The 27764-nt window shown below is 35.2% G+C and overlaps 1 protein-coding gene and 1 pseudogene across 4 annotated transcripts in view; one reads left to right on the top strand and one right to left on the bottom strand.

Moving 5' to 3' along the window:
• The window catches only part of PLS1 (plastin 1), a 105474-nt gene that overhangs the window by 36702 nt on the left and 41008 nt on the right, over positions 1–27764 (top strand). For 2 of the 4 annotated variants that reach the window (XM_023533168.1, XM_011364450.2), the window contains exon 2: positions 23560–23665. In XM_023533168.1, the coding sequence (XP_023388936.1) occupies positions 23596–23665 (70 nt within the window). In that variant the 5' untranslated portion in view covers positions 23560–23595. Of the gene's footprint in view, positions 1–2795; positions 2815–16118; positions 16140–23559; positions 23666–27764 lie in introns of those variants that run through there. The other 2 variants (XM_023533169.1, XM_023533167.1) reach the window with 2 other exon arrangements.
• LOC111742613 lies at positions 24658–24773 on the bottom strand (annotated as a pseudogene).

Raw genomic sequence — 27764 nt, 5'->3', positions numbered from 1 at the left:
TACACTCACACCACAACTTCAAGTCTCCTTACTCTTTGAGGGTAACCTAGCTGAAAACATTACCCCCTCAGGAAAATCTTTTTCAGACCTATTTCAAAATATTAGCTTCTGCTTTTTTCCTCTCATACAATTCTGTTTGTACATTTATCGGATGTGAATCATGGTTATGTATGTACATGTTTGCTTTTCATGAGGCAGTTTTTTATTGCTCAGTTTTATATTAGCAAGCCTTGCTGGTTAACTGATTGTTTTTCACTGAAAATGTTAAAGATTGATGCTGACAACATGTTCTCTAAGGAATTATTTTTAAATGTTTTCTTCCCAAGGGAACTCTTTTGAAAAAGCTGGGACTGGAGTTTATAACCTGGAGCCCAGAGACCTCTAGAAGATCCATGTGTGCTTGAGGGTATGGTGTGCATCCACCACTCCCTGAAATCATATGCAAAATTCAGATCTGGTACATTTTTCTGGGTGGAGGGCCTATAGCTTTTTATTAAAAAGCCTAAAAATCAAAAGACGTTGAAGAATCAATGCCATAGGGAAGATATAGGCGTTTTGAATGTAAACTATTCACCTAAATTTCTATTTACCTTCTAACCTGATTTGTATCATTTTTGTATGTTTTCAGCTTTTTACAGCATTTATTATTATGAAAATCAATGGTAATATTGGTAATACTTAAACTATTCCCTTGAAAACACCATTTGATTCTTAATAATTTACTCATGACATCTTGCTTATGAGTGATAGTTCTTGTTGAATGTAATAAGTAAATAAATAATATTTTACTTATTTTTCTTTCACAAAGTTCAGGTCATTATTATTAACTAAGAATAAAATCTCTAGTGAATTTGCCTAGAGACTCTTATAGTAACTGAATAAACAGACTTAAAGGAAAAATCCATCACATTAAAACATACAAACAAAAAACACCAGATCAGGCAATTAATGTTATTTTAAGATTCTGAAATTAACTAAAGTAAAATCTTCTAAGATTGCAAAAATTGGGTAGGGTCAGACTAATTCTGTAAGCAGAATGACCTTGTGGTAGGTCCTGAGTACCTTTCTGTGCCTAGCTTTATGTGGATTAGAGGAAACAGGGACCTTGACACCATTGTTTGGGTTATAGCGCTCTGGTACTTACTAGCTGAGTGGTATTAGGTAAATTAACCTTAACGAGTTTGAATTTCTTTTGCGATTTAACTAATATGTTTGGGGATTGTTTTATGGGTTAGAAATAATTTATATAAAGTGCCTAGCACATAGATTCACTCATATAGTAGATAGCATCAACTTAAAAAAAAAAAAGTTATACTGTTAATTCTCTGTTTGTGCATTTCTGTGTCCAGGCAGGTCTGCTCTTTTAGCTTCCATTCATCATTTAGCCTTTCATTCCAGGTGCTTTTTATTTAAGCCTAATAATAAATCTTGACACACACAAGCCTTTCTTCTGTATTCCAAAATTGAAATGTTAACTTAGGGGAGTTGCTACATAATTTGCTTTAAAAACAGGCTTTCTGTTAAATTTTCTTAAAACCAAATTAAGAAGATGGTTAAGTAAAATGCATTATGGAAAGAAGAACCACTGTAGGTAGTTATAGGATGTGCTCTTTAAGTTTTCTATCATGTTTTAATTTAAAATAACAAAACATGCAAAAGAATAGTGAGAATAATAGAATATATACTCATATTATCTTTGCCCAGATTTACAAAATGTCAGCAAATTGCCATTTGTTTTATATATCAGCTCTTTATTTTCTGTAAGAAATGAAACATTAGAGATATGATTGAAGGCCTTCCCCCTTTTAATCCCTTCCCTTGCCAACAGTCGAAAGTTGGCATGTGTTAATTATTCTTCCCATCCATCTTTCTATATTTTATGTTAACATTTCCATTAATAACATGGAGTACTATTTTAAATGATTAAATTTTTCACAAATGATATCTGGTAAACATTTTTCTCATTTAACATTTTTTTCCAAGATTTTCTTATGTGAACACAGATATCTACTTCATTTTAACTGCTGTGCAATATCTTACTAACATTTTACTAAAATATTTTACTCATATTTTACTATTTTGAATGAATATTCTATAATTATCTAGTCATGACAATGAGCATTCAGATTATGTACAATTCTTTAATCCTGTAAACAATGGTTTTCATTTTTTACCTGTATATTGGTATATTTGTGTAAGAGTTTCTGGGATACATTTCCAGAGTGGAGTAGTGGGTTATAAAATATGCATGGCTTCACCCCTTCCAGATATGCCACTTTGGAGAGCAAACAAGAGCTTCTGATTCCCTATATTCTCTGATTTCTTATATCCTCTCCAGCACTTGTAGTTACTGTCTATATCACTTTTTGCAACTTGATGGATTTAAGATGTTAGGTCATTGTTTTCATTTGCCTTTTCCATTTTGTGTAGCTATTACAATAATGTTTAAAATCTATGGCGTAACCCCACTTAAAAAGTCATACATGTATCTAAGAATGTATATATACACAAATGTTTATAAATTGAAATAGTCCAGAAGGATACCTCCCAAGTATTGCAGTAGGTCTAGGTTTTTATACTGAGCATCAAATAATTTCTAATTTATAAAGATAAAAAATTTTAATGTACAGTTTAAACTTTGGCTTCTAGCTAAGATGAAGTACCAGGGACTGAATTATTCTCCTTTCTGAAATAACCAAAAACAAAAGGCAAAATGGAAAAAAAATATATGAAATGGTTGTTTTCAAGTTTTAAAAAACAGTGGAAATCAGCCAGCAAAGGACAGTGATCTTTCAGAGTCAGCAGACAAACAAGGTAAGCTCTTCAATTGCCTCATTTACAGTCTTGAGAGAGTTTTCAGGCTACAACTCAGGGAGGTGACTATGGGTAGAGAAGGGCTTCAGACTTGAGAATATGGGAAGACAAAGGCAGCTGGAGTTCACAGTATACATTACTGGAGAAAAGAGAACTGCACAGAGAATTTCACAGATGTGCAGAGGGTCCCCTTCAAGTATTCATCAGAGTTCTGATCAGCACATGTGTGTGAGGAAACTATCTGGAGGCTGGGAAAGAACTACCTGAAAGGAGTAAAAAAAAACAGTGCTTGGCTCTCACACCAGGTTTGGAATAGTGCCTGTTCCCACTAGCCAGACTAAAAATAGGTAATAATTTACAGGTATTGGGCAGAGTACTGAGAGCCATCTCGCCTTAATAGTGGGGAATAATTCGCTCTTGAGTATCGTTTCTCAGTCTCGGCACTGTAGACATTTGACGAGATAATTCTTTGTTGTAAAAAGGGCTCTTGTGCATTGTGGGATGTTCTGGCTTCAGTACACTAGATGCCAGTACACCCCCTGAGTCATGGTAGTCAGAGTGTCTGTAGACATTGCCAGATGTCCTCTGTGAAGCACATAATGATCTCCTGTTAAGAACCACAGCCCTAGACTAAATTCTGTTCAGTCTTGCATAATAAAACTTCAAAGCAAGACCTGAAAGAGCAAACTCTTTCTAAGTAATTTAACTCCATCTGAGAAGAAAGATCAAGAATAGTTATAGGGCATTTTTTGCAGAAATAGAAAAAAATTCTAAAAATGCATATGGAATCTCAAGAAATACCAAGTAGCCAAAACAATCTTGAAAAAGAAGGACGAAGTTGGAGGCCTCATACTAGTTTCAAAACATATGACAAGGCAATAGTAATCAAGATGGTGTGGTACTGGTATATACACCAAAGGAACAGAATAGAGAGCCTAAAAATAAACTCTGTGTATATGGTCAGATGATTTTCAAAAAGGGTCCCAAGACTGTACAATGGGGATAAAACAGTCTCTTCAACAAATAGTGTAGGGAAAATTGGATATTCATATGCAAAAGGATAAAGTTAGACCCTTACCTTATAACATAAACAAAAAGTAACTCAAAATGGATCAAAGATCTCAATGTAAGACCAAAAACTGTTGAAAGCTTAGAAGAAAACAGGGGGAAAACTTCAGGAGATTGTATTTGGCAATGATTTCTTGGATATGCCACCAAAAGCACTGGCAACAAAAGCAAAAGTAGATAGATAAGACTGTATCAACTTAAAAACTTCTGTGCATCAAAGGAAACTCAACAGAATTTGCCCTCCATAGGTTGAAAAGGCGACCTACAGAATGGAAGGAAATATTTGCAAATAATATAACTGATAACAGGATAATATCCAGAATATATAAGGAACTTTTACAACTCAACCACAATAAAAACAGCCCGATTAAAAATTGGGCAAAGGAGATATATAAATGGCTAATAAGCATATAAAAGATGATCAACATCACTAATTGTCGGAAACCAGCCGACCAAGTCAAACCAGGTCCCTGAATGGGGGAGCGGGGACTGAGAAAAAAGAGAAGACAGACAGGGTGCAGGAGGGAGAACAGATCTCACAACTGTCTCTCCGAGTTTATTTCTTATGCTTCTTTTTATACATAATCTGTTTTGTGTATCCCAAAATAACATAATAAGATGGAGGTACAATTTTCGACACTCCCTTCGACACTCCCTTCGACACTCCCTTTGACTATTCTTAATCTTCTTGCTGGAATTCCACAGAACCAGCCTTTTTCTTTTTTATGCAAGCAGGCCTCCTGAGATAATCCATGCACTCTTTTGAATTTGGGGAGCTTTAGCTCCCTACAACTAATCATAAGAGACATGCAAATTAAAACCACAAAGAGATGTCACCTCACATTCATTAGGATGGCCAGTTTCAAAAAGCAGAAAATAGCAAGTGTTGGTGAGAATGTGGAAAGATTGGAAACTTTGTGCACTGCTGGTGGGAGGGTAAAATGGTGCAGCCATAATGGAAAACAGTATGGTTGCTCAAAAAGTTAAAAAAAAAAAAAAAATAGAATCATACCACATGATTCAACAATCCCAGCTCTGGGTATATGTCAAAAAGAATTCAAAGCAGGATCTCAAAGAGATATTTGTACACCTGTATTCATTGCAGCATTATTCATGAGCCAAAAAGTGGAAGCAATCCACTAATCATGTTAAAGATTAATGGTCTAAATACCCCATTAAGAAGCAGAGATAATCTGAGTGAAAACACATTTTGAATATAAAGATATAGATTAAAAGTAGTGGGATTGAGAAAGATATACCACGTTAGCACTAATCAAAAGAAAGCTGGACTCTGGCTATATTAACAACAGGCAAAGATTTCTAAGTGAAAACTATTATCAGGAATAAAGAAGATCATTTCAAAATGATAAAGGTCAACTCATCAAGAGGATAGAACAGTTGAAATATTTATGTACCTAATAGCAGATCTTCAAAATATATGAAGCAAAACTTGATAGAACTGCAGTGAGAAATAGATCCACAATTATAGTTGAAGATTTCAATTGAATAGAAGCAGTAAACAGAAATTCAGTAAGGATGTAGAAGATTTAACCCTATCATCTAATTTGACCTCATTGATATTTTAGAACACCACCCAACAGCAGTAGAACATACTTTCTTTTAAAGTACACACAGAATGTTTACTAAATTAGATCATATGCTGGGCCATAAAACAAGACTCAATAAATTTAAAAGTATTCAAGTCAGATCACGTTCTCTTACCCAATGAAATTCAATTAGAAATCAAATTAGGGAAATCTGCAAATATGTGGAAACTAACACACTTCTCTTAACCCAGATGAAAGAAGAAATTAGAAAGGGATTTAATTACTATTTTGAACTGAATGAAGATGAAAACACATGTGTGAGATGCCACTAAAGGGGAACTTATTGCACTAAACAACCATACTTGCAAAGAAGAAAAGTCCAAAATCGATGACCTTTCCCTAGAAACTATAAAAATTAGAGCAAAATTAACCTAAAAGCAGAATAAAGAAAATAATAATGATCAGAACAGAAATCAATGAGACAGAAAACAAAAATGATAGAGAAAAATCAGTGAAACCAAAAGCAAGTTTTTGAGATAATCAATGAAATTGGTAAACATCTAGCCAGACTAATACGAAAATAAAGAAGACATAAATCCATATAAGGAATGAGAGAGGTGACATCACCTCAGACTACAGATATTAAAAGGAATATAAAGAAATACTTTGAGCAACTTTATGCCAATACTTATTGATAATCTCCTTTTTTAAACCTAATGATATAGGGTTAACTTGTTTCTCATTTTTTATAACATGATTTTTAACGACTGCCTGATATTCTTTTTATGAGAGTATTCAAAATTTTATTAAACAAATCCTCTATTTTTTTAGAAATTTACGTTGTTTTAGTTTTTTCATTATTGTGAGTAAATGATGAAATGAACATATATATACCAATATATTTCTGCTCATTTCAGATTGTTTTTATAGAATAATTCATATGAGTAGAATTCTTTTATCAACATTTTTGAGACTTTTGATTCTGTTGTTGCTAAATTGCCCTATGCAAAATTCATTTTAGTTGGCACCCCACAAGTGGGGTTTGTCAGTTTGTACCTCATACAACAGGTCTGTATGTTTCCTAGAACCACTTCTCCAAACTGATTATTATTGTTTCTTTTTTTATTTAAAAAAATTTTCAATTATAGTTGACATTCATTATATTATATTAGTTCTAGGTGTACAGCATAGTGATTACCCTAAGCTATACTTTACATCCCTGTGACTATTTTGTTAACTGCTGATTCTTGTCTTTATAAAAATATGGCAACTAATTTTCTGGCTAAAACAGTGGTAATTCATTGTTATTTTAATTTCCATTGGTTTAATGGCCATTTAAAAAAAGGATATTTTGAGTAGGTCAGTGATTTTTCTTAAACAGTCATATGGACCTTGTGTGACTACTAACTTGTCCACTTGTTATTTGCTTTTCCCCTAATGTCTTCTAAGGAAGTTGGATCTTTGGGTGGAAGTTGTGTCTGGTGGTAGGAGAAAAGATGCAAATTGTAGAAGCTGAAGAAAGAGTTGAATTGCTCAGCATAAGAAAAGTGATTGGGATGGAGCTTGAGGAAAGAAAGACCTTAGAGAAATGGAGGCTGAAGCCCAGAGAGGACAGTTCAGGAGTTGTGACAAGGGAGGAGGCTTTCTCCCAGAGAGAAGTTTTGGGGAAAATGGGATAATTAAAGGAAATTTTGCAGAGTTTTGCCCAATGGTGTGCAATGTAAGTTATCTTCTCTACCTCTCCACAAAATCTTAAGTAAAATATTCCTCATTAAATTGTTAAGTTGGCTCTATCTGGGGGGAATATGTTGAAGCTGATGGGTACCGAATAAGAGCCAAATAGTTGATGGGTAGAGCCAAGGAGAGCAGAAATGAATCTCCTGAAGATGCATTAACAAGATACTAGAGTGCTGGATTAAAGCAGTGACAAGGAAAGACAGGAGAGGACATACTCCCAAATTCAGAGGTAGGATTTGGTGGTAAGTTATCCATTTTGGAGGGGAGAGGATAGCAGAGTCAAGATGACTTTGAGTCTTACAGCTTGGGAGACAGCATACATAGGAGATGTCTCAGATGACTGGGACTGACCTTAGGAGGAAAGGTCACTGTTTCCAGGCTTGTCATGGGGTTGTAGATGCTAATACTTTTGAAAGGATAACATGGGCCCAGAAAGGGAAGCATCTCTCTGCCCACTGATGATAAAAGATAAAAGATCTCCATTGTTCCTGTTCTTATATAAGCTCTGGGGTCCTGTTATAGCTCAGAGAAAGGAGAGGGCTCAATATAACACTAGTGTTGGTCTTCTCAGGTAATCATATTGAGTAAGCCATAGCGCAAACTTTCATTTAGTTCAGGAAAATAAGAAATATTTTCTGAGAGTTGTAGAAAATTTCATACCTTTACAACTTATTAATTTTGTTATTCAAATTTTCTATATCCTTATTTTTCACTAATTAAACTATCAGTAGTTAACACTTCCTATAGTAGTTGTCCTCACATTAATTTCTTTTTTTTTATTTCAAAAGTTATAAAACTCATGTTATCTAAACATTACTGCCTGTGTGTCTTAATGTTGCCTGTATTTTTCTTTAGTAGTTTTAACTTTGAGTTCTATTTTGATGTCAGTACTCTTAGCCAGCAATGCCAGCGACTTGTTCTGGAACACTGAGTACATCATTTACCCCTAAGTCTATGCTAATTCTTTCTTATGTGGAGTAAGGAGTGTGGACTGGATTTTATAAATGTTATAAATCATTAATCTTCATTATGTCTCAATTTCTTTATTGGGATACCTATGTCCGATTATGAAGTGATGGATGTGAATGTGCTTTGGAAAGTATAAAATGCTTGATAAATCTTTCTAATACCAAGATTCTGGCAAGAGAAAGTTCCGAGAGCTGGTAGTTGGTACTGCTTCCTTCCATTCTTCACTAGCAAAAGGTTCTTGGGCAAATATCTAGTTGTACTATGACGGTGACCATCTCTTGTGAGTAGGAAAAAATTCTAACCAATTCTTCAATTGGTAGCATGCAGACTGATAAAAGAATGATAAAACTATAGATTTAAGAACTACTAGTTGTACTCTTTAAGAAAAAAACTGTGGTAATCATTTGATAGTTAATTCTTTGCAATTGTTTGAAAGTATATTTGGTACTAATGACTTTTATCTATAATTTATAGAAACAGGATTTTTAGGAAAAGATTTCTGTGGATCCTTGAAAAACCACACGTATATATGATAAGTGCATCCATTGCCAGTTAATAAAGAAGGTTAGAGTTGGCTTCTACAGGCTGTAAAATAAAGTACCTCAGAGTTTCAAGTCCTGAAAACACTATTTTAACGTATCTTTGTAAAAAGTGAAAAACTTCACGTTTAAACCAACATGTGCTTCAGAGGTTAAAGTTCAGACCCTGACATGGAAACACCCTGGGTGAGACTCTTCTGCTCACTTGGACAGAAGTTGGATCAGAATGTCTGTGTTGCTGCAAATCATTAATATAGCAATTCTTGGCTGGAAATGGGGGGAAGCAGATTATAAATTTAGGAAGTAATAATGGTATTAAGTACTTGGAAGTGACTCTCAGCTTCTTATTCTCCAAAAGCTCTTTGGTGCTGGTATTGAGTTATTTATACTGAATGAGATATTTGGCATTAAAGTTAGTTATAATCTGAGCACTTATCTCCCTAATATATAATATCCTATGACTGAATAATGCTTAGAAAATAGGAACAAGGTACTTTCCCAGAGACCAAAAGAAAAGGATGATATAAAATAATTCATATCATTCTCACAAAGCTCCTTTAACCCTTCCATCCATTCCTTGAGTTTCTGTTAAAAGAGATCGCACTGTGTACACACATTGCTGTAACTGTTCTATTTTGGAAATTCGAGTTTATGGCAGGAAATGATCACAGAGTATATAACTTGAGATACAGGGATAGAAGAAGATATATGGAGACCACCACTAAAAAGACAATATATAATTGAAGGTCTGGACTTGGCAAACACCCTGGGCTTGGATCCCAGTTCTACCACTTATTGTGAAGCTTTTGGTCTTAATTTATTTCACTGTAAAATGGAAATTGTAATATTACCAACCTCGTATCGCTGTGAAGATTGAGATAATGTATACTACTTAGAACAGTGCTTGGCCAGTGGTGAGCTCCGTAATTGTTTATGTAACAATAGTTAAAGGGGTACGGAAAGTCTCCTTTGCCTTGTTTAGACTGTCATTATGTTTGAATGCTGTGTTTTGTGTTTTTTTTTGGGGGGGGTGGAGAGAGTAGGGGAGATTTTATGAGTCTTCTTTCAGATGTTTTTGATTGGATGAGATGAGTTCAGATCAGATCAGGAGAAGACTGTTAGGATAGTATGCTTGCATTTACCTGGGAGTCAGATTTAATCCTTTGTCTTTGTTTCATGCAGAAGGCAAATGAACCTAGGACAAAGAAGATTCTCTGCAGGTGTAGGTCTTTTTTTCTCAGTATCCCTTGACCACAGAGATGGGCATGTGGCCTGAGCTCTGCCAACCAGACAGACTAACATCCTGGGAATTAGATTCATCCATAGACAGTGGTAGTTGAACTTTCTGGAAACTGTGCTCTAAAGTGGCACATCATAGATTCCAATGTAGAGCTCCTTAGAGCTTCCTGGTACCTGTACTTCCAGAGCCTCCTTGTTCAGGTCGCCTATGATTCTTTGAGCCAATCCCTGGTGCCCTTCCAGTGTGTTCCTTTTTTTGGCAAATTTTGCTAGAGGCAGTTTTTGTTGTTTACAGTCGAAATACATTAACTAGCACAAATGCAAGGTAGATTAAATGTTTCCTTTGTCAGTGGGTAAAGAGGCACAGAAGAGTTGTAGAAGTTATTGAAAATTCCTTCCTAAAAAATGTGGCTTAGAGTGAGAATATCACTTGTTTTCTGAGGTGTGTAAGAAATGAATTGTTAACCTACATGAATGGAAAAAGGAAGAATCTTTAGCCTGTTCTGCTTCAAATACAAGTTGTAGCATGCTGGAGTCTTTGGAGATGGTAGGGATTATTTTTCATATGTCAGAGATGGACATTGACAATAGGCAAAAAGACTAACCAAGAAATTAAAGGCTTTCAAAGAAGTGACACCTTTTGATAAGGGTCACTCACCATCATTGTCACCAGGAAGTTAAAAGTGGAGTTTTAAACCAAGTATTTATATTATATTGCATTATCACCTTGAAATTTTTATGTTTCTCAAAGGCAATGGTATATCTTACATTTCTTCTATAATTAAAAATTATCAGGTGATAAGTTGCTATAATACAATATAGATGCTTAATTAAGAACTCCATTTTGCCAGATTGAGTGCTCTGTGGGGAGAAAGCTAAGAATTTTCTCCCTTAGCTGGGATTTGCATCTTTCTCTCTCTCTGCCTGTTCATTTTTCAAGGTCCAGCCTAAATGGTACCTTCTCTGTAAAGTCTTCCTTGAATCTTTCAGTAGGAAGAGTCTTCTTTTCCTACTTATTTTATCTTATTGTGGTTCTGGAGGTGGTGTTCTAGTTTATTTTGAAGGCTGATCATTAAGTAGGGACTGTGTTGGGGATCATGTTGAAAAGGGGATCCTGAGGCAACTCAAGGCTCAGTGGGAAAGCATTGCAAATGGGCGAGAGTGTCTCATGTGTTTGCTGTTATCTATTGTGTATTGAATCCCTTACTAGATTGCAAATTCTTTGAGAGGCAGGTTCCTGTGTTAGTCACCATTTGATTGTTTTCAGTTCTTGGTACAACACTTAGCATCCTAGATGTTCTCAGTGAGCATGTGCTGAAATGAACTGCGGGCAACAAAGAGATTCATGGTGAAATTTGAGCTGTCCTTTGAGGACAGGTGAAGATTTGGATGCGGGACAATAGAGTTCTAGGTACAGGAAATGACTAGAAGAAAAATGATGGGACACTCAGGAAGAGGCCTCAGGAGAAAGAGAAGGCCTTTCTCAGGGGATAAAGGGAAACAAGAATTGTCAACAGGGAAGAATTAGAATCTAGAGGCATAGGTTTAGCTGAAATTGTTGAGGGCAAAATCTGATGAAGGAAGTTGTTTGAAGTATAGTTTAAAGGAACAACAACAACTAAAAGACAAGGGAAAATTCATTTGTGGGAGATATCAGCTTTTAGAATATTTTCCTCCTCTAGAGTTTAAAAAATAGAGATTAATCAGTCAGTTTGTGTAATTTGGAACAGAGATATAGTGACATCTCATGAAATTATTGTAAACTGGAAGTCCAAAACAACAATAAAAGCAGCAAATAGATTTGACAAAGAGGCCTGTCATTTCTAATGTTTCTACTTAAAGTTTATTTCAGGCCAATTTCTTTGAGAAGCCTTAACCTAACTTAAATATCTGATCATGTATAAAAATGCTATTACAAGAATAGATAGAGAGTCTTATTTTTTTCAGCCTCATTCATCCATGAACTCTTGTTTGCCATTCATTGTTGTTCCCTTTGTGCTTGGAAGCACAGTACTGTGCCACACAGTGATTGTGGTACAGGTCTTGCTGAGGTCTGAATCAAGAACCTCTTTGGAAATTGAACCAACTTGCAGAAATGTGATGCTTGGGGATAAACCATGCAAACATCCTGGATATGCAATGCATTAGTAACTTCCCGGTTTTAATCATTTGTTGACTTTGAATGTTATTGCAACTAGATTGTCCTGCCCTGCTTCACACCAGAACAACCTTCCATTTCTCATAATATATTACTACTCAATTTGTCATCTTTAGTTAGAGATGAATTAAGACAGAAATGAGAAGAATTTTTCTGGATAAATTCTCAGGGGAAAAGATCCTAAGAAGATATAGGCCTGAAGGCCGTTAGGCTAGGAATATAATTTTCAACAGTGCTGATTGCTGTGGTAGCAACCATAAACTGTTCTGTAGTTCACTGATACACTGAATATCTGGAATTAGGTGTGATGGTGGTAAAATACAAATTATGACAAAAATAATGTTTCTTATCTAGATGTAAACTTATTCAGAAAATATAATTATTGTTAATTTTATTTCCCAATTCAGAATGTCCAAATATTCTCTATTCTTTGAGGAATTGACCCTCTTTCCATTTCCTTTTTATAAATTGTATCTGTTTATTGCTCTTCGTATGTTAGTTTGGACTCTTCATTATAAGCAATAGAAACCCTGTTTAACTAGCTTTTTAAAAATATCATTTCCAGTAACCAAAAAAATATAAAGGTTTCATTCAGCACAGTGGACTCAATCTGCCAGGTCACGTTTTCTCTTACCCATTTGTTCTGCTTCCTGCTGTGTTGGTTTTGGCTTCATTCTCAGCTCCAGGTTCTCTTCTTGTGGAAGCAAGATGGCTACAGCTGCCTCAACCTCTATTTTCTCATGAATATTGACCCAGGGGAGTGTGTGGGACTCTCATTACAGAAAGCTCCACAAAAGCCTTCTTATATCTTGTTGGCCCCAATTGGCTTATATGCCTATCCATAAACCAAATCACTGTGGCCAGAGAATATAATGTGCTAATTGGCTTGGACCCGGAGCTTCACTCAAATAGCATGGATGAATTATAGGGAATGAATGGAACCCCCAAACTAAAACTAGTGCTGTTACCAGAAGATGAGCAATAGTTGCTGGAAGAGAAAATAAAACACGTTGAGGAAATTATACTTGAAGTGTTGATGATGTAACATTATATGATAAGTACTTGAGTAATACTGTCATGTTGAATTTTTCCAGAGCCAGAGAAGTTTTAAAGGTGGGGAGTGAGGCTAGGGGAGAGTAGGTGGGGTATAAATAATAAATGAGAAGAAAAAGATCCTGGCATGGTGGGCAGATCCAATTACCTGAGCTAGGAATCTGTAATCAATGGGCTTCTGACCTGTTAGCCCCTATTCTCTCAGAGGAGCTGACATTGGGAATTGTTCCTCTTTGGGATCAGAAATATGGTGAGTGGTGCATAACTGAGGTTTGATTTTGACACATTAGGAGACAAAATATTTTCGTCTGGCCCTTAAAGCTAATTTATTGGAAGTGTTTCTAGAGAATTACAGCATTTCCAAGACCCCTTGGGAGACCAAGTGAAATAATTCAGGATTAGGGAGTTGTGGAACCAAAATTAATAGACTGGAGTTCTAGTGTGACACACATGGTGCTTTATAATAATTCAAATTGTTTTCCAAAGTTTAAAGATCAAATTTCACATAAAAATAATTGATTTCTGACTTTCTTTTAAAAATCAGAAGATCTGGCCACAGTTCATTGAAACTCAGCAACGGCTTCCCCTTTAGGAGCCCCAGCTGGCATTGTGCACACATCAGAAAAGGGGTAAAGGCTGGGGAGTCAGATATTAAGTTTCATTGCTCCTCTAAGACTTCAGAGACCAGGAAGAATTTTCACGGGCTGTGGAAAAGAAGTGTTGCCGAGCTTGGGGCCACGGGACATCACTGATCAGCAGGTCTTAAGAACTGATGCCCACGTCATGGATGGTCATTTCCTCAGCTTATACAAGTTAGTTGTATTCATTTAATGTTGAATTTGAAGAGAGCTTGAGGCTTCAGGAAGGTACTGGAGACTAAACCCTCCCCTTTCTTTCATGCTTTCAAATGGTTCCAATCAGAGCCTTCTATGGATCCTCTTGACCTAAGTGTTGATCAATAAACTCTACTTTGTATATTTTATGTATATATTTAATGCAGTTTTATATTTCTCAACTAAAAAAAAATCACTATTTTGGCTCTGCGAACAAAGGAGCAAAGATTTTCCCAGCCTGTAAACAGGCTTCAGTGGAGAAGCTGTGCCTGTGCCACTGGAGGCATCAGTGTACTTGTCTGGGAGGAGCTGAGGACACAGAGTGGGAAGCAAGCTTTATATATCATCCCTCTCTACCAGGCCATCCTTTCATCACTTCTGCACTTACAACTTTAAGTGTTGGGCTTCAAAACTGACTAGGCACCTATTTGGTGTTAGCTGGGGATAATGGGGAGGATTCTGGGGCAATGACTTGTGAGAAGAAACTGTTTATTCATTTTTTTACATGCTGATTTAACCATTCAACTATAACTATTCAGCAACACTTAACAATTCTCACTCATTCATTCAGTTACACAAGTCAAATAACTTTTGAATCTCTGTGCTTGGGTGATCAAATCCTATACTAGAAGTGGTAAAGGTCAGAGTTGTGAATCCAGCAGCTTTCATTTCAATATGGTGACTTTCCTTGGGAAAGTTATTTTTTTCCAAGTCCTTCTATATAATCTTTTTGTTTTGCTGTTTTGTCTGATTCCATTTCTGGACTCAAACTACTTGTTAACTCACCACATGCTTTGACGTTGGTATTCTGGTTTGGGTCATGCTTGCCCCACCCCCTACTTACAGTTTGCTTATTGAGGAAAGAGTTTTGCCACAACATGAATCCTTCACATGCTGAATACTTTTCCAAGAACTTTTGTTTCTGTTTTCTTCAAAAGTCTTTAGTCTCTGTTTCTTTCTCTTATTCTTGTTTTCTCTTAAATCTATATGTTTGCATGTGCCTGTGTGCATGTGTGTGTGCACACTTGCCCACTCACACCCCCACACCTTTTAGCCTTCCTTCTCTTATTGCCATTCCATATGCTGCAGTTGCCTTGGCTACAATTAGTCCAAAAATTTCCAACCCAGAGTCATGTATGCTATATGCTGAATGACTCCTATGGTAAATGATATATAGTATGTAAAGTGGTTCCTTTAAATCGAGATTTTAACAGCAAATGAACTAGGTGATGATTCTAACTTGCTTATCAAAGAAAAGTAATAAGATTATTTTATATCATTTACAGAAAAAAATCAGTTTTAATTAAACTTCTCAGATATTTATAGTTGAACCTCATCAGCATTATATTAAGTACAGTTCTAGAAGAGACTAATTCTTATTCATCTTTAATTTTCTATGCTTAGTCCAGTTAAATAGTAAGTCAAATAGTATATATTTGTTGAATACTTGAATGTATGAATTTAAATTTCCTTACTAAGGACTAAATATTGGGCTTTGTTACTGGAACAAAAGGGATCTGTTTGCCTGCGCACGCGTCAAAGAAAAGATACTTGCAGGTTTACAGCAAAGAAACTAAGGATTTATTTCAGGGAGTTGCAAGTCCCAGAGACACAGGCGAGCTAATTCTCTTAACAACCTGGCTCCTGGGTGTCTTGGGAATACAGATTATATAAGGAAAAATCGTCATAGAAACTAAGCATTGTGTTCAGTTCTGGAATCAGCCATGGCGCCATCCCTTCTGGTCCCGTGGCCTGGTCCTGTGGGTGGTGGAGTTATTGTTCTGCCTCAATGGGCCTGGGGCTGAAACATATTTAAGGCTAAGATGTTATCCTTAGTGTAACCGAAATATTTTCCCCATGACTATAGACCTGAGGCTCAAATCTTATGTCCTAAGGCTTAATGATTAAATGAGCAGACATACAAAAGTAGAGGATGGAAAAAGCAAGTAATTCACAATGCCATTATCTGGGCAAAACCAGATTGAATCAGAAAAAAAACTATATTAAAGAAATGAAATGAAGTTTGTGTGCAGTTACAGATTTAGGTAGTGTGGGAGTAATGAGATGGTTAATACTTGGAAAAATTGAAGCAGAAAAAAATACATCATCAAGATAACAGCATATGGTCGACCCTTGAACAACACAGGGGTTAGGGGCACTGACCTCCTATGCAGTCGAAAATGTGCGTATAACTTTTTCACAACACTTGAGCCTACTGTAGGGGAGGTAGCTATGAAATTATTACAGTAGTACAGCATGTACTATAGTAATTTTATGCAGTTATGATTTAATACTGTATCTTTGTGGTGTTTACATTTCTCTTGACTGCAAATGATGCCTTGTATGCTCTATAAGTGTTGGTGTGCATAAGTTTTTATAAATTTTAACTTTTTTATAAAAGATTTGTGTATATTTCATGGTAACATTTTATACTTTTATGAGATACCTAAATTTTTCTTATTTTTTCCTATATTTCTAGGCTGTGTGGTTCTTCTGTGAGATTTTTTCAAATTGTTTCATGTCTTAAAAAGTTTTTTCAACATATTTATTGAAAAAAATCTGCATGTAATTGAACCCATGCAGTTCAAACTCAGGTTGTTGAAGGGTCAATTGTATTGTTATTTTGTTTGTTTTTGTAAGAGATTGCCAGGTTTCTCTTTAAAGGTCACAAATGAGTCAGTTTGGAATCAAGTGTCACTTCATCCTAGGTATGTTATACCTGGCTTAATTCTTCATAATGGTACCTAATTATGATCTCTGGGGTTATGTAGGCACTTAGAAAATTATTTTGCTTATTTGAGAATAATGTTGTCTTTTAACAATTACCTCTTAAAATAGTTTTGGGGTTGGCAAATCCAGACTGTTGGAATTGACCACTTTTTAGGAAAGTTTACCTAGCATAGCTGTCCCTTGTAGAATGAATGAAAAACCTGAGCTCAATTCTTTCAGTGTAGAAGGATGCTCAGGAATAAATTGAATTATGTTGTACCCATTTAGTAACTTGTTCTGTCCAAAGATTAGTCCAGGCTGGTATGTAGAGTAGGAGACTAATATTTAATAAAGTCAATGGTATTGTAGTTCATATTTCTATTAGAGAGTCAATAGAATTTCAATGATCTAAAGAAAATCTGATAAAAAATTTGACAGATCAATATGGAATATGCAGGTTCACTTTTTTATAAAATCAGTGATGCAGCTCCCTGTTGTGAAATGTGGTTGAAAAAGGAGATTGCTGGAAATATTATGGATAAATGAAAATATTTTTCAGGTTTCCTTTAAATTAGAAAGAAAACTCTTCAATTAATTTATGTTTCTTAGCTGTTTATTTCTTCACATAGTGATTTATTCTAGTGACCTTATGATCTTTAAACCTGTAATAGAAAGCTGAAAATAGGATGTAACAGGAAAAGAGGAAGGTTGTGGTGGGAGAGAAGAGAATAGTTTGTGAAGAAGGGAAGAAGTATGCAGGACACCAGTAGAACTGCTCCTCTACTCACCAGAGATACTGAAATGCTCTGGAACCTCTGATCCTAGTCAGTTCTCCAGAGAAACACTATCAAGGCTTTTTTCATAAAAGTCAGGTATGAAGGAAGTACCATATTTTTAATGTTCTTTAAAGCAACTTAATACTTTATTTTGACTTTCATGTCTCATCCTGCCTGAGTACTGTGAAGTCTTTCTCAGGAGCCTGAAATTTGCCCCTTAGTCTCTGTTGTCCTGGGGTCTTAAACAGAGCAAAGTTTGTAGGAAGCTCTTCTATCCTCAGGCATCATTCCTCAGGGGTCAGTCCTCAGTGGCTACCTGGGAAATGCAGCTCAGTTGTTGGGTTTCTCTGGCAGATTCTGCTATGCATTGTCTGTACCTTGTCTTGTCTCTCATCTCTGCCACCTCTGGGACAGCAGTCTTCCTTGCTGTCATATACAGATTGTCCTCCCTCCCTTTTGGGATAATCTTTCTCTTCTGTCTCTCATATCTAGTGGCTTTGCACAGGAGCCCTCCTCCTGTTGTCCCATTTCTAGGACAGACAGCCTAAGTAAGCTCTAAGGAGGTTTGTGGTTCTACCCAAATACGGAGAGACCACAGATTCCAGACTTGTTTTGCTTTCTGTGCTGCCAGAATTCCTAAGATAAAAGGTAGTTATTGCTTTAATAGTTATTGATGGGGGTGGGGTGGAGAGAATAAACACAATTTAATATTTCAATAAGTTATTCTGCCATAATAATATTTACTGGAAAAAAAATTTTCCCCCAAGCCTTGAGGGGCTTTCTCAAGCCCCTCCTGTTTAAAACTTATTCTTGTTATTTTATTTATTTATTTATTTATTTATTTATTATTTTTACTGAGTTTTAAAATTTTATTTTATGGATTATTTAAACAAAAAAATACTGAAAAGTACAATAGTAATTACAACCGATATCCATATACTTGTGTTCATATTGAACAGATGTTAGAATTTTGCCATAATTGCTAGAAATCTATCTTAAAAAAAGTGACAGATCCAGCTCTAGCCCTCAGCTGTGCTCCTTGCCTCCCTTTCCATAGACAACCTTTTTTTTGAGTTTGTTGTGTCATTCCCATGTGTTTTTAAGTTTTACTACATATGTATGGCAACCTAAACAATATACATAGTATTTTATGTTCTTATAATTTACAATAACTAGTATACTATATATATTCTTTAGCAGTTTGCTTTTTCCATTTACTATGCTTTTGAGAAACAGATGTAATTTATTTTACTGATGTATAAATGTTCTGTTGATTAAACAAAATATTTTTCCATTCTACTATAGAAAATAGGCATTTGACCTTAAAATATAAATGTGGTTAGAATAATGAATACTTTAACGGTTTATTAGCCATTTATACTTAAGTGTGAAGTAGTAGTGAGTCTTTTCTTTAACTATGATGCTTACAGTGAGGGAATAGGGATATTAATTGAACCACATATAGAATTTAAGAGCTTGGGCACTAGAAACATTTGATTTGGAACTTCTTATTTTGTCTACTTTCCATGAGCAGTTTACCTAGTATCTGTAGGCCTCTAATTTACAATTTAAGAGAGGACATTTGTTTTATCCAAAGAAGAATGGATAAATATGTAGGTGCTCATGTGTGTAAGGAGGTTTCCAAGCCTCTTGAAAGCCCTCAGTAATATTTGCCCTTTTTTTTTTTTTTTTTTTTAACTACTGAAGAGGGAATAAGAGGAAAAGAGAATTTTGGAGGGTGTAATAGGGGAAATGCCATCTGACCTGAGTTAGTGGCTACCTCGAGAACTCAATCTCAGGTGACCCTGGGTAGGACCACAGAATAATAGCCAGGAAATCAAAAGGCACTCGTGGAAACAGCTGTGGTCCCTCACAGTTGGGAGCTTTAGGGTTAATAGAAAGGCATCAAAATCTTGTTGGTTTCAGGGCTGTTCCTGATGCCTTTTTCTCTGAAACTGTTCTAAGGGCTTTAGATCCTGCCAGTCATAAAGGACTGCTTACACTAATTTTGATAAAGCTTTTAAAATCTCAAGGAAGTTTGAAATTTGAGGGAGGATGAAAGATCAGATCCAATTTCATCTACATTGAGAAGTTCATTTTTAGAATCTACTTCCTTAACTTTCCAAATATATATTTGGTTGTGTCAGGGTACACTTGAGGCTTTGAGGAGAGGAAAAATGGCTTTAATTGGTTAAAAAAAAGAAAGGTTTCACTTAAAATGATATGGGCTTTAAAAAGCAGAGGAAGAAAGCAGTGTTGGAATTATTGAAGAAACATAGAACACATGTCAAAATCCATGGGACAGTATATCTATCTACAGAATTCAACCTAACCTGCTCTCGTGGTGGATGGGTCTCTGGTCAGTGCTCCTGGCCGCTTCTGGACTGCATCTTTCAGGACTGACTTTGGAAAACTATGCTCTTTTGAGTTGTCTGAGGCATCTGTCTGTCTCAGGTGTCCAGATATGTATGCTTCAATGCCAAGTGTTTGGGTACTGGTTAAGTGACATGTTCTTCGTTTCTAAAACTGAAAAGTGAATTTTAGTAACTGTGTTTTCTAGAGTGATTCAGGACTGACAAGTAATGTGCTTAATAAATATGAGTTGATCTAGCTGGAATTTTTTCCCTAAAATTTTACAAAGAATTTTACAGAGGCTGATTTCTTTTAAAATGCCAATTTTTATTTCACGAGTATATAATATCTGTTTCATATATTATGTAAATTATTGTATGATTATTACATATTTATATGTGTATATGTTTGAGAGACTGCAGAGCATACTGACCTAGAGGCAGGAATGAGACAGAGTTGGGTTCTGACACAGCTTAGCTATGAGACCTATTATGTGAGAGATTTATTCACTTTGAGACCTTGAGAACATTACTCACTCTATCCCATCTCAACTACCAAAATGAGGACAGCACCTACCTCTGAGTGGAGGATTAAATGAGAATGGACACAAAGTACTTAGGACAGTGCATGGCACATTAATCATCTAAGTGTGAGTCTAGTAAGAAAAATAAATTTGGGGTTACTAGTTATAGGATTATTGGGCTTTTTTTCTCAAATGTGACATACTATTTTGAAAATTTGTTGATGGAATACATTCTCTTCCATAAATTTTTAAAAAGTCAGGCCTATTTTATTATAGCAGAAACATTTTTTTTTTTCATTGAAAAACATCATACTAAGTAATTTATTTGGGGATCATGTAACTAGAATAGTCTTTTATATACCAAATTAAACAACTGTATTTTCTTAGAGAACAGTATATGTTGCAATAGGTTTATTGTGCTATGTAAAAATGACTGTTCAGGTACACCATATACAGTATTTAGTTTTTGAAGAATCATAACATTATCATAATTTTGTCAAAACTTAGAAAAAGATTGATACTATGTATTTATACATGAGTCTATACTTGTGAAAGAGGCAACATATTTCTCATTAACCACTCTACCGCTAAATCTTCATGCCTCTGTGGAAAGCTGTAAATTAGTTCACTATTTTAATCACAGTGTTTTGCTTTGTAATGAAATATAGGTGCTCTTATTTAAAATTATAACACATATAGGAGCTTGTATATATTAAGCTATCATAATCAGCATTTAATAATGTGTACCTTCAGATCACTAGTATTTATTTTTTACTATAGTTGCCTCTATTGATTTTCAGTTATTTTCAGTTTAGGTAGGCTTATATTCCAAAAAAAAAAAAAAGTAATGAAATGTAATCCCCTTTCCTACTCTACCTCCAAGCCCCAACTTCCCCTAGAGAGACAATCAGTATTACCTTTTTCTTGTATCCTTCCAAAAATATTTTGTAAACATACAACTCATATGGCTCCTCTTTGTTGCACCATATTTACTCTTCTGCACCTTGCTTTGTTCTTTTAAGAGCATATCTTAAAGATTGTTCTATATTTTTCTATTGGTTTTATTTAAATGCCAAAAGACTTGAAGCAACTTTTTTATATTTAGAAACAAAGCTTTAAAAATAAGAAACAATATTGTATGGATAAATTTCTTTTTCAATAAGTTTATGTGTTGGTTTTGATTGATTATGAGAGAATAAAAATGTTATATAATTAACAAATGACATAAATTTGAATACATATGAGCAAAGAATAGAACCCCAGATATATTTATCATTTCAAATGCAAGATCAACACAAGGACCTTTAATTTGCAGCCTTTTTGTGGAATGCAAATGCTAAAATTGGACTACTATTTTTAAAACTTGAGGTAAGGGATAGAAACCATTTTGAATATGGGAAAGGTATGCAGAATGACCAAAACCACAGAGATTCAAAGCCAGCCATGACAGAATTAGCATTTTGCAGACCTGGAGGATTATGCTTAAAAATCCTAAAAGGACTGTTTAATCTCTTTCAACAGAAATAAAATGTGGATGTTTAGTGCTAAAATATAAGAAAATGTATCTGGGGAATAAGATGAATTCCCTTTACTCCTTTTTCCTATCCTGCTGACTTGAGCATTCCAGATTTCTTTTTTAACGCTGTAGAGTTAAATGGTGGGCAATGGTATGTATATTTTAAAACCAAAAGATTTAATTACACAATTAGAACCAGGCCCCAGATTAACTATCATTTTGAAAATACAACAAAAAAGCTAAACAATTTGGTATACTGATTACAAATGACAAATGAGTCATTCTCTTAGAAGGCTTCTCACAATTCAGTATGATTTTTAAATGAGTGAAATTTTTTCAAAAAATGATGTGATTCCCTGAAAAATTAAAAATATTCAGGGATGATGATGAACCTACTATATAAAGTGTATAAAAAAGAATTTTTCACTTAATTTCAGTTCTCATTATCTTATAAAACACTCATTTTCACTTATTTTCCAAAATATGTATTAGCTCTGTAATGTAATTCACTTATTTTCCAAAATATGTATTAGCTCTGTAATGTAATTTGGTATAAGGGGAATGCAACATGACTTGTATTCATCTCTAGCTTAACATTGAATAGCCAAACCACTAAGTCATTTTAAAAATGAGTTATCTTGCTACATATCAGAAGCCTTAAAAATGTAAGTAATTCCACCCTGAGATGTTTATCTTGCAGAAATAAACATGGATATGTACAAATGTTTATCTACAAGCATCTTCATTGCAGCATTCTTTATAATGAAAAAATTGGAAGCAATGGAAATACCCTGAAACAAGGGATTTACCAAATAAGTTATGATATAGTAATATGTGGCCATTAAATATTGTATTAATAAAAAACATAGAAACATATATTAGTACAAAAAATTAAAAGGTAATATACTCATATTTTCTACCCTCTGAAAACGTACACATGTACTTGAAAAGTAACACAGATAGATATAGATAACAAAATGATACTACTTGATATTTCTGAATAGTAGGATTATGAGTAACTTTAATTTCCTGTTTTGGAAAGCAGGTGTGCTCACCACTGTACCACCAATGCTAATTTTCTGTTTCGGGCCTATGTTACCAATTACTTTCTACAATGAATACTACCTGCTTGCTTTTCTTACAACCCAGTTTTACATTTTTTTTTTCCTTTTTGTTTGTATCACTTACCCAGAGTAAGAAGTGAGATTTGGGAAAGACCTCACACAGGAAAAGGGAAAGTTGGTGGCAATGGTTGAATATTATAAAGCTGAGCATTAAAGCCATAGGCTCCATCTCTAGATGATCAGACTCTACTTACTTGATTCTGGTTTTGGACATAATGTATGTCTTAAAATTTTATTTTCTCACCTCTTTTTTTTACATGTACAAATGCTATACTTTTCTTAAACTTGAAATGTGTTATTTTGCTGAGATAGTGTGGTAAAATGCAAATGAAAAGTATACAGTCTATTAAGAAATATCTACGCTCTGTAAAAGCACAGGATATGGAAAGCAGGGTGTTCTACCCCTTACTGATTCTCAGTTATTGTCTGGCTGACATATATTGGGAAAGAGTGTTACTGAGGGGTCTATTTCTACTTGTTCCTTGTCAGCCACACTTCTCAAGTGATTTCTTCTAGATATTTTACTGTCTCTGTACTCTGTATTGCTTAGATAAATGTTTCTAAAGGGCTAATGTTCTTTTTATAACATTGCTTTTTTTCAGATATAAAGATCTGAAGGTAGTCTTTCCTGTCCAAAGATGGAAAATAATACCACTACCATTTCTCGGGAGGAGCTGGAGGAACTACAGGAAGCATTTAATAAAATAGGTATGCTTGAAAAAACTAAAACTCTTCTGCTTGATATCAGAATTCCAGGAATGGAACAATACCCCGACATTTAGTCATTTTTTTTTTTCCTGTCTAGGTTTCACTGGATTCTTTCTTTATTTCTGAAAAGTAAACTGAAACTGGCTTGAATTTCTAGAAGAAATGGACTTTGAATTCTTTGATCATTTCTTTGTAGAGAATAATCCAGGTTAATGAATGACAGTTAATTGAATATGTGTAACACGATATCCTAATTACAGAGAAAAAATATAGAAATACTTCCTTGTCTATAAACTGAACTCTGACCTTCACGCGTTTGCCATTAGTAATAACACTTTCTGACTTCATGCAGAATATTTAAAAATCTTAATATTGTTTTTAAAGGCCATATGTCTTATTCTCCTTTTTCCCCCATGCATAATTTGAAAAAAATCTTCGTGTTGTTTTTAAAGACCCTATGTCTTATTTTTCTTCTGTCACTTTTTAAAACCATTCAATGTTTTGTCTTTATGACATAATCATTTTGACAGCTTTGTAATTTTCTTCCAAAAAAATTTTCTCATCCTCTGTTGGATCTCCATTCTTCTGCATTTTGCTCTTAGGAAACTTGTGACAAACAAAAGATAATATAAATCCCATCCTTTGTTCTAGTCTGCAAATGAATACAAAAAAAAGGTGAACCTGGTGAAAACTTAACACAGTCAGTAGAGAATGGGCAATGACACCACCAAACTTGCCCCTTCCTCAGTAGGCTTCCTCTCTAGTACAGCAGAGCAGTCCATGAAAAAGAGAGTCAGATGGTAGTCCAGGGAGGATATAATTATTCTAGTTGATCTTGTGCATGGATTCTTCACAAACCTAGTAAATAATGATGAAAATTAATGTAGATGAAATGCAATACAAAATGAGTTTTAGAGACCAATGTCCTCTAGGGAGAAGTGTCTATTCTGGTCCTCTGCCCTTTTTATTTTTTAATTATTTATTATTATTTATGCCTACAGCACCTGGTCTTCCTAGGTGGTCTCCCATCCAAGTACTAACCAGGCCCGACTCTGCTTAGCTTCCGAGATCAGACATCAGGCTTGTTCAGGGTGGCATGGCTGTACACCACAGACTGTGGCTCCACTGGGGCGCGAACTCAGGACCTTCTGTGTGTAAAGCAGACATGCTAACCACTACACTACGGATCCATATCCTAATGGATTTTCCTTTATAAGTTACCATCTTCTTTTCCCTGGCTGCCCTGAGAATTCTGTTTTTGTCATTTATTTTTGATAACTTTAATACAGTGTGTCTTGGTGAAGGACTTTTTAGGTGTTCTGTTGATTTCTTGAATTCCAAGTTCCAGCTCATTCTTTAGATTTGGGAAATTCTCATCCACTATATGTCTGAAAATGCTTTCTAATGCCTGCTCTTTTTCCTCGCCTTCGATAATGCCCATTGTTATGTTTCCTCTCCTGATAGTATCTGCTATTTCTTGTATATCTCTTTCTTTATTTTTCATTCTTTGGTTTCTCTCTTCTTCCTTCTGATTTATTTCTAGATTTCTGTCTTTGATATCACTGATCCTTTCCTCCATTTGGTCGACTCTATTTCCGAAGCTTGCTATTTTATTTTTCAACTCTTGCAGTGTGTTTTTCATCTCCAGAAGTTCTATTTGGTTTCTTTTGAGAATTACAGTCTCCTTTCTCTGCTCATCTAGTTGTTTTTTCAATTCCTGAAATTGCTGATTTGAGTTGTTTTGGATCTCATTGAGTTTTTTTCAGAAGTACCATCCTGAATTCTCTGTCATTTAAGTCGCATATTTCTATGTCTGTAAGCTTATTTTCTGGAGATTTTTCTCTTTCTTTCTGAGATGCCTTGTCACCTTAGTTGTTCATGGTGTTTAATGGACTGTTTCCCTGACTGAGCATTAATAGAAGTGTGTTCTGTTGTTTTTCCAGAAAGAAAATTTATTGTATAAAGGTCTCTCTTTAGCCTGCTACAAAGAAGGCGCTTTTCTTTTGGTTTTCAGTAGGTGGCATCTAAGCCTCTTGGATCCCTGCTTTATATAAAGCCTAAATGTCTTTTTTATTTTCTTGTAGATACTTAATCACACTTGCTACTCTCAATTTTAGTCCCTGTCAGTATTAGCAACAGTTTCAGTAGCGTTTGCTCAGATTTCCCTGGGCCTCCATGCTGATCAGTCTCGAAGGGTATGAGGGGAGGGGCCTTCTGGGTTAGGGGTTAGAGGCTACAGCTCAGCCTCAGTTTTGCAATTGGGGTAGGTAAAAATCAACTTGTTTCTCTGCTGTCCTGTCCATCTTCTCTGCTTTCTGCCCTGATGACTGGGCCCTGCTGCCGGCTGCAAAGAAGTACCGCATTTCCAGGCAGGCTGATCAGGGAAGTCGCCACACCTTTACCCCAACCCCTCCTCCTGCAGGGAGCTCTGGCAGCTGCTAGAGGCAGCTTCTTTATTTTTCCCAGTCCACCACCTGACACCCAGGGTTCTGACCTCTGATAGTTCTTATGCACAGATCCCAGGCTGAGACATGCTGGTGTGCAGTTTTGGTGTTTTTTCTTGAGTTTTAGATGTTCCGCTTATTGTTGTTTCAAGGGAAGAGATCTGAGGACATCTCTCACTCTGCCATTTTTACAAAGCCACCAGAATTTGTTTACTTTTTAAGGCTGAACAATATTCCCTTGTATGTCTATATCACATTTTGTTTACCCATTCATCTGTTGATGGTCATTTAAGTTGTTTCTACCTTTTGGCTATTGTGGATAATGTCATTATGAACATGGGTGTACAAATATCTGTTCAAGTCTGCTTTCAGTTATTTTGGGTATATACTCAGAAATGGTATTATTGGATCATATGGTAATTTTATGTTTAATTTTGCAGAACTGCCATACTGTTTTCCATCGTGGCTGTACCATTTTACATTCCCATCAGCAATGCACAAGGGTTCCAATTTCTTCAAATCCTTGCCAACATTTATTTTCTGTTTTGTTTTATTTTTTTAATATAATAGCCATTTTCAGGAATGTGAAGCAGTATCTCATTGTAGTTTTGATTTGCATTTTCCTAAAGATTAGTGATGTTGCACATCTTTTCATGTGCTTATTGGTCATTTGTATGTCTGGAGAAATGTCAAGTCTTTTGTGCATTTTTATTCAGGTCAATTTTTTGTTGGTGGTGAGTTGTAGAAAAGTCTTGTTTCTTTTTAAACTGATCTTTGTGGTTATTTAACCTAAGCCTTGATTTCCTCATCTCTAAAATTAGAATAGTATTATTAACTAACTCAAGGTTGTAAGGATTTCATAAGATAAGGTAAGTCAAGTTCTCAACAAATCACTTAGCACAGAATATGTGCTTATAAAATGGTATCTATTATTTCTTATCATATCACACCAAACCACAGAGGTCATTGGATGGAGCTGGTATTTAAGCACACAGATTTGTCTGTCTTCGGAGTCCTAACTCTTAACCATTCCTGTTAGTTTAGCATGATAGTCAGTAGGTAAATAACATTCCTCAATCTTGTTTATTTTAAAATACTCCCTACCACAGTGCTAGTATAGAGGTAAGCCAGCCTAGTCTATTTGTCTGTTTCAGAATAATAGGAAATAATTCTGAGCTGTTGTATACTAAATAATGAGATTTTGCTGTAGATTCAAAGAAAGCCATATTAATTATTGCAATATCAAGCAATTTAGTCCTAAGTAACTTTTGAGATATAGCAATATTTTGGTTACTCATAGATTCTAGTTTAGAAATTTTCCATTATTCTGAACAGTGTTCTAAAACTCATGCATGAGTTTAAAAGAAAAGTTTCTGTCTTTATCATTAAATCAATTTTAGTGGTGACACCTTTTTTACTGAGAAGAAAAAGAAATATAGGAAACAAAGCAACTATTATCAGAAAAGCCAAGAAAGCCCTGTGTAATGTGGATCCAGGCAACTAACCAAACAGTCCAAAGCCCTGTTGCCAAGTCCGGGCAGAAGTGTTTTGTGTTGTCTTTGTTCTGTATCAAGAAGTGATATGCAGTCTCTAGGGAAAACCCAGGGAAGGCCATCCCTTTGATGACGTGAAAATGCCTGAAAACCTATTTCCAA

The sequence above is a fragment of the Pteropus vampyrus genome, unplaced genomic scaffold (genome assembly GCF_000151845.1).
Source record: "Pteropus vampyrus isolate Shadow unplaced genomic scaffold, Pvam_2.0 Scaffold97, whole genome shotgun sequence".
NCBI classification, from domain to species: Eukaryota; Metazoa; Chordata; class Mammalia; order Chiroptera; family Pteropodidae; genus Pteropus; species Pteropus vampyrus.
The sequence above is the reverse complement of the archived record's forward strand: the minus strand, read 5'-3'. Positions and strand labels throughout refer to the sequence as shown.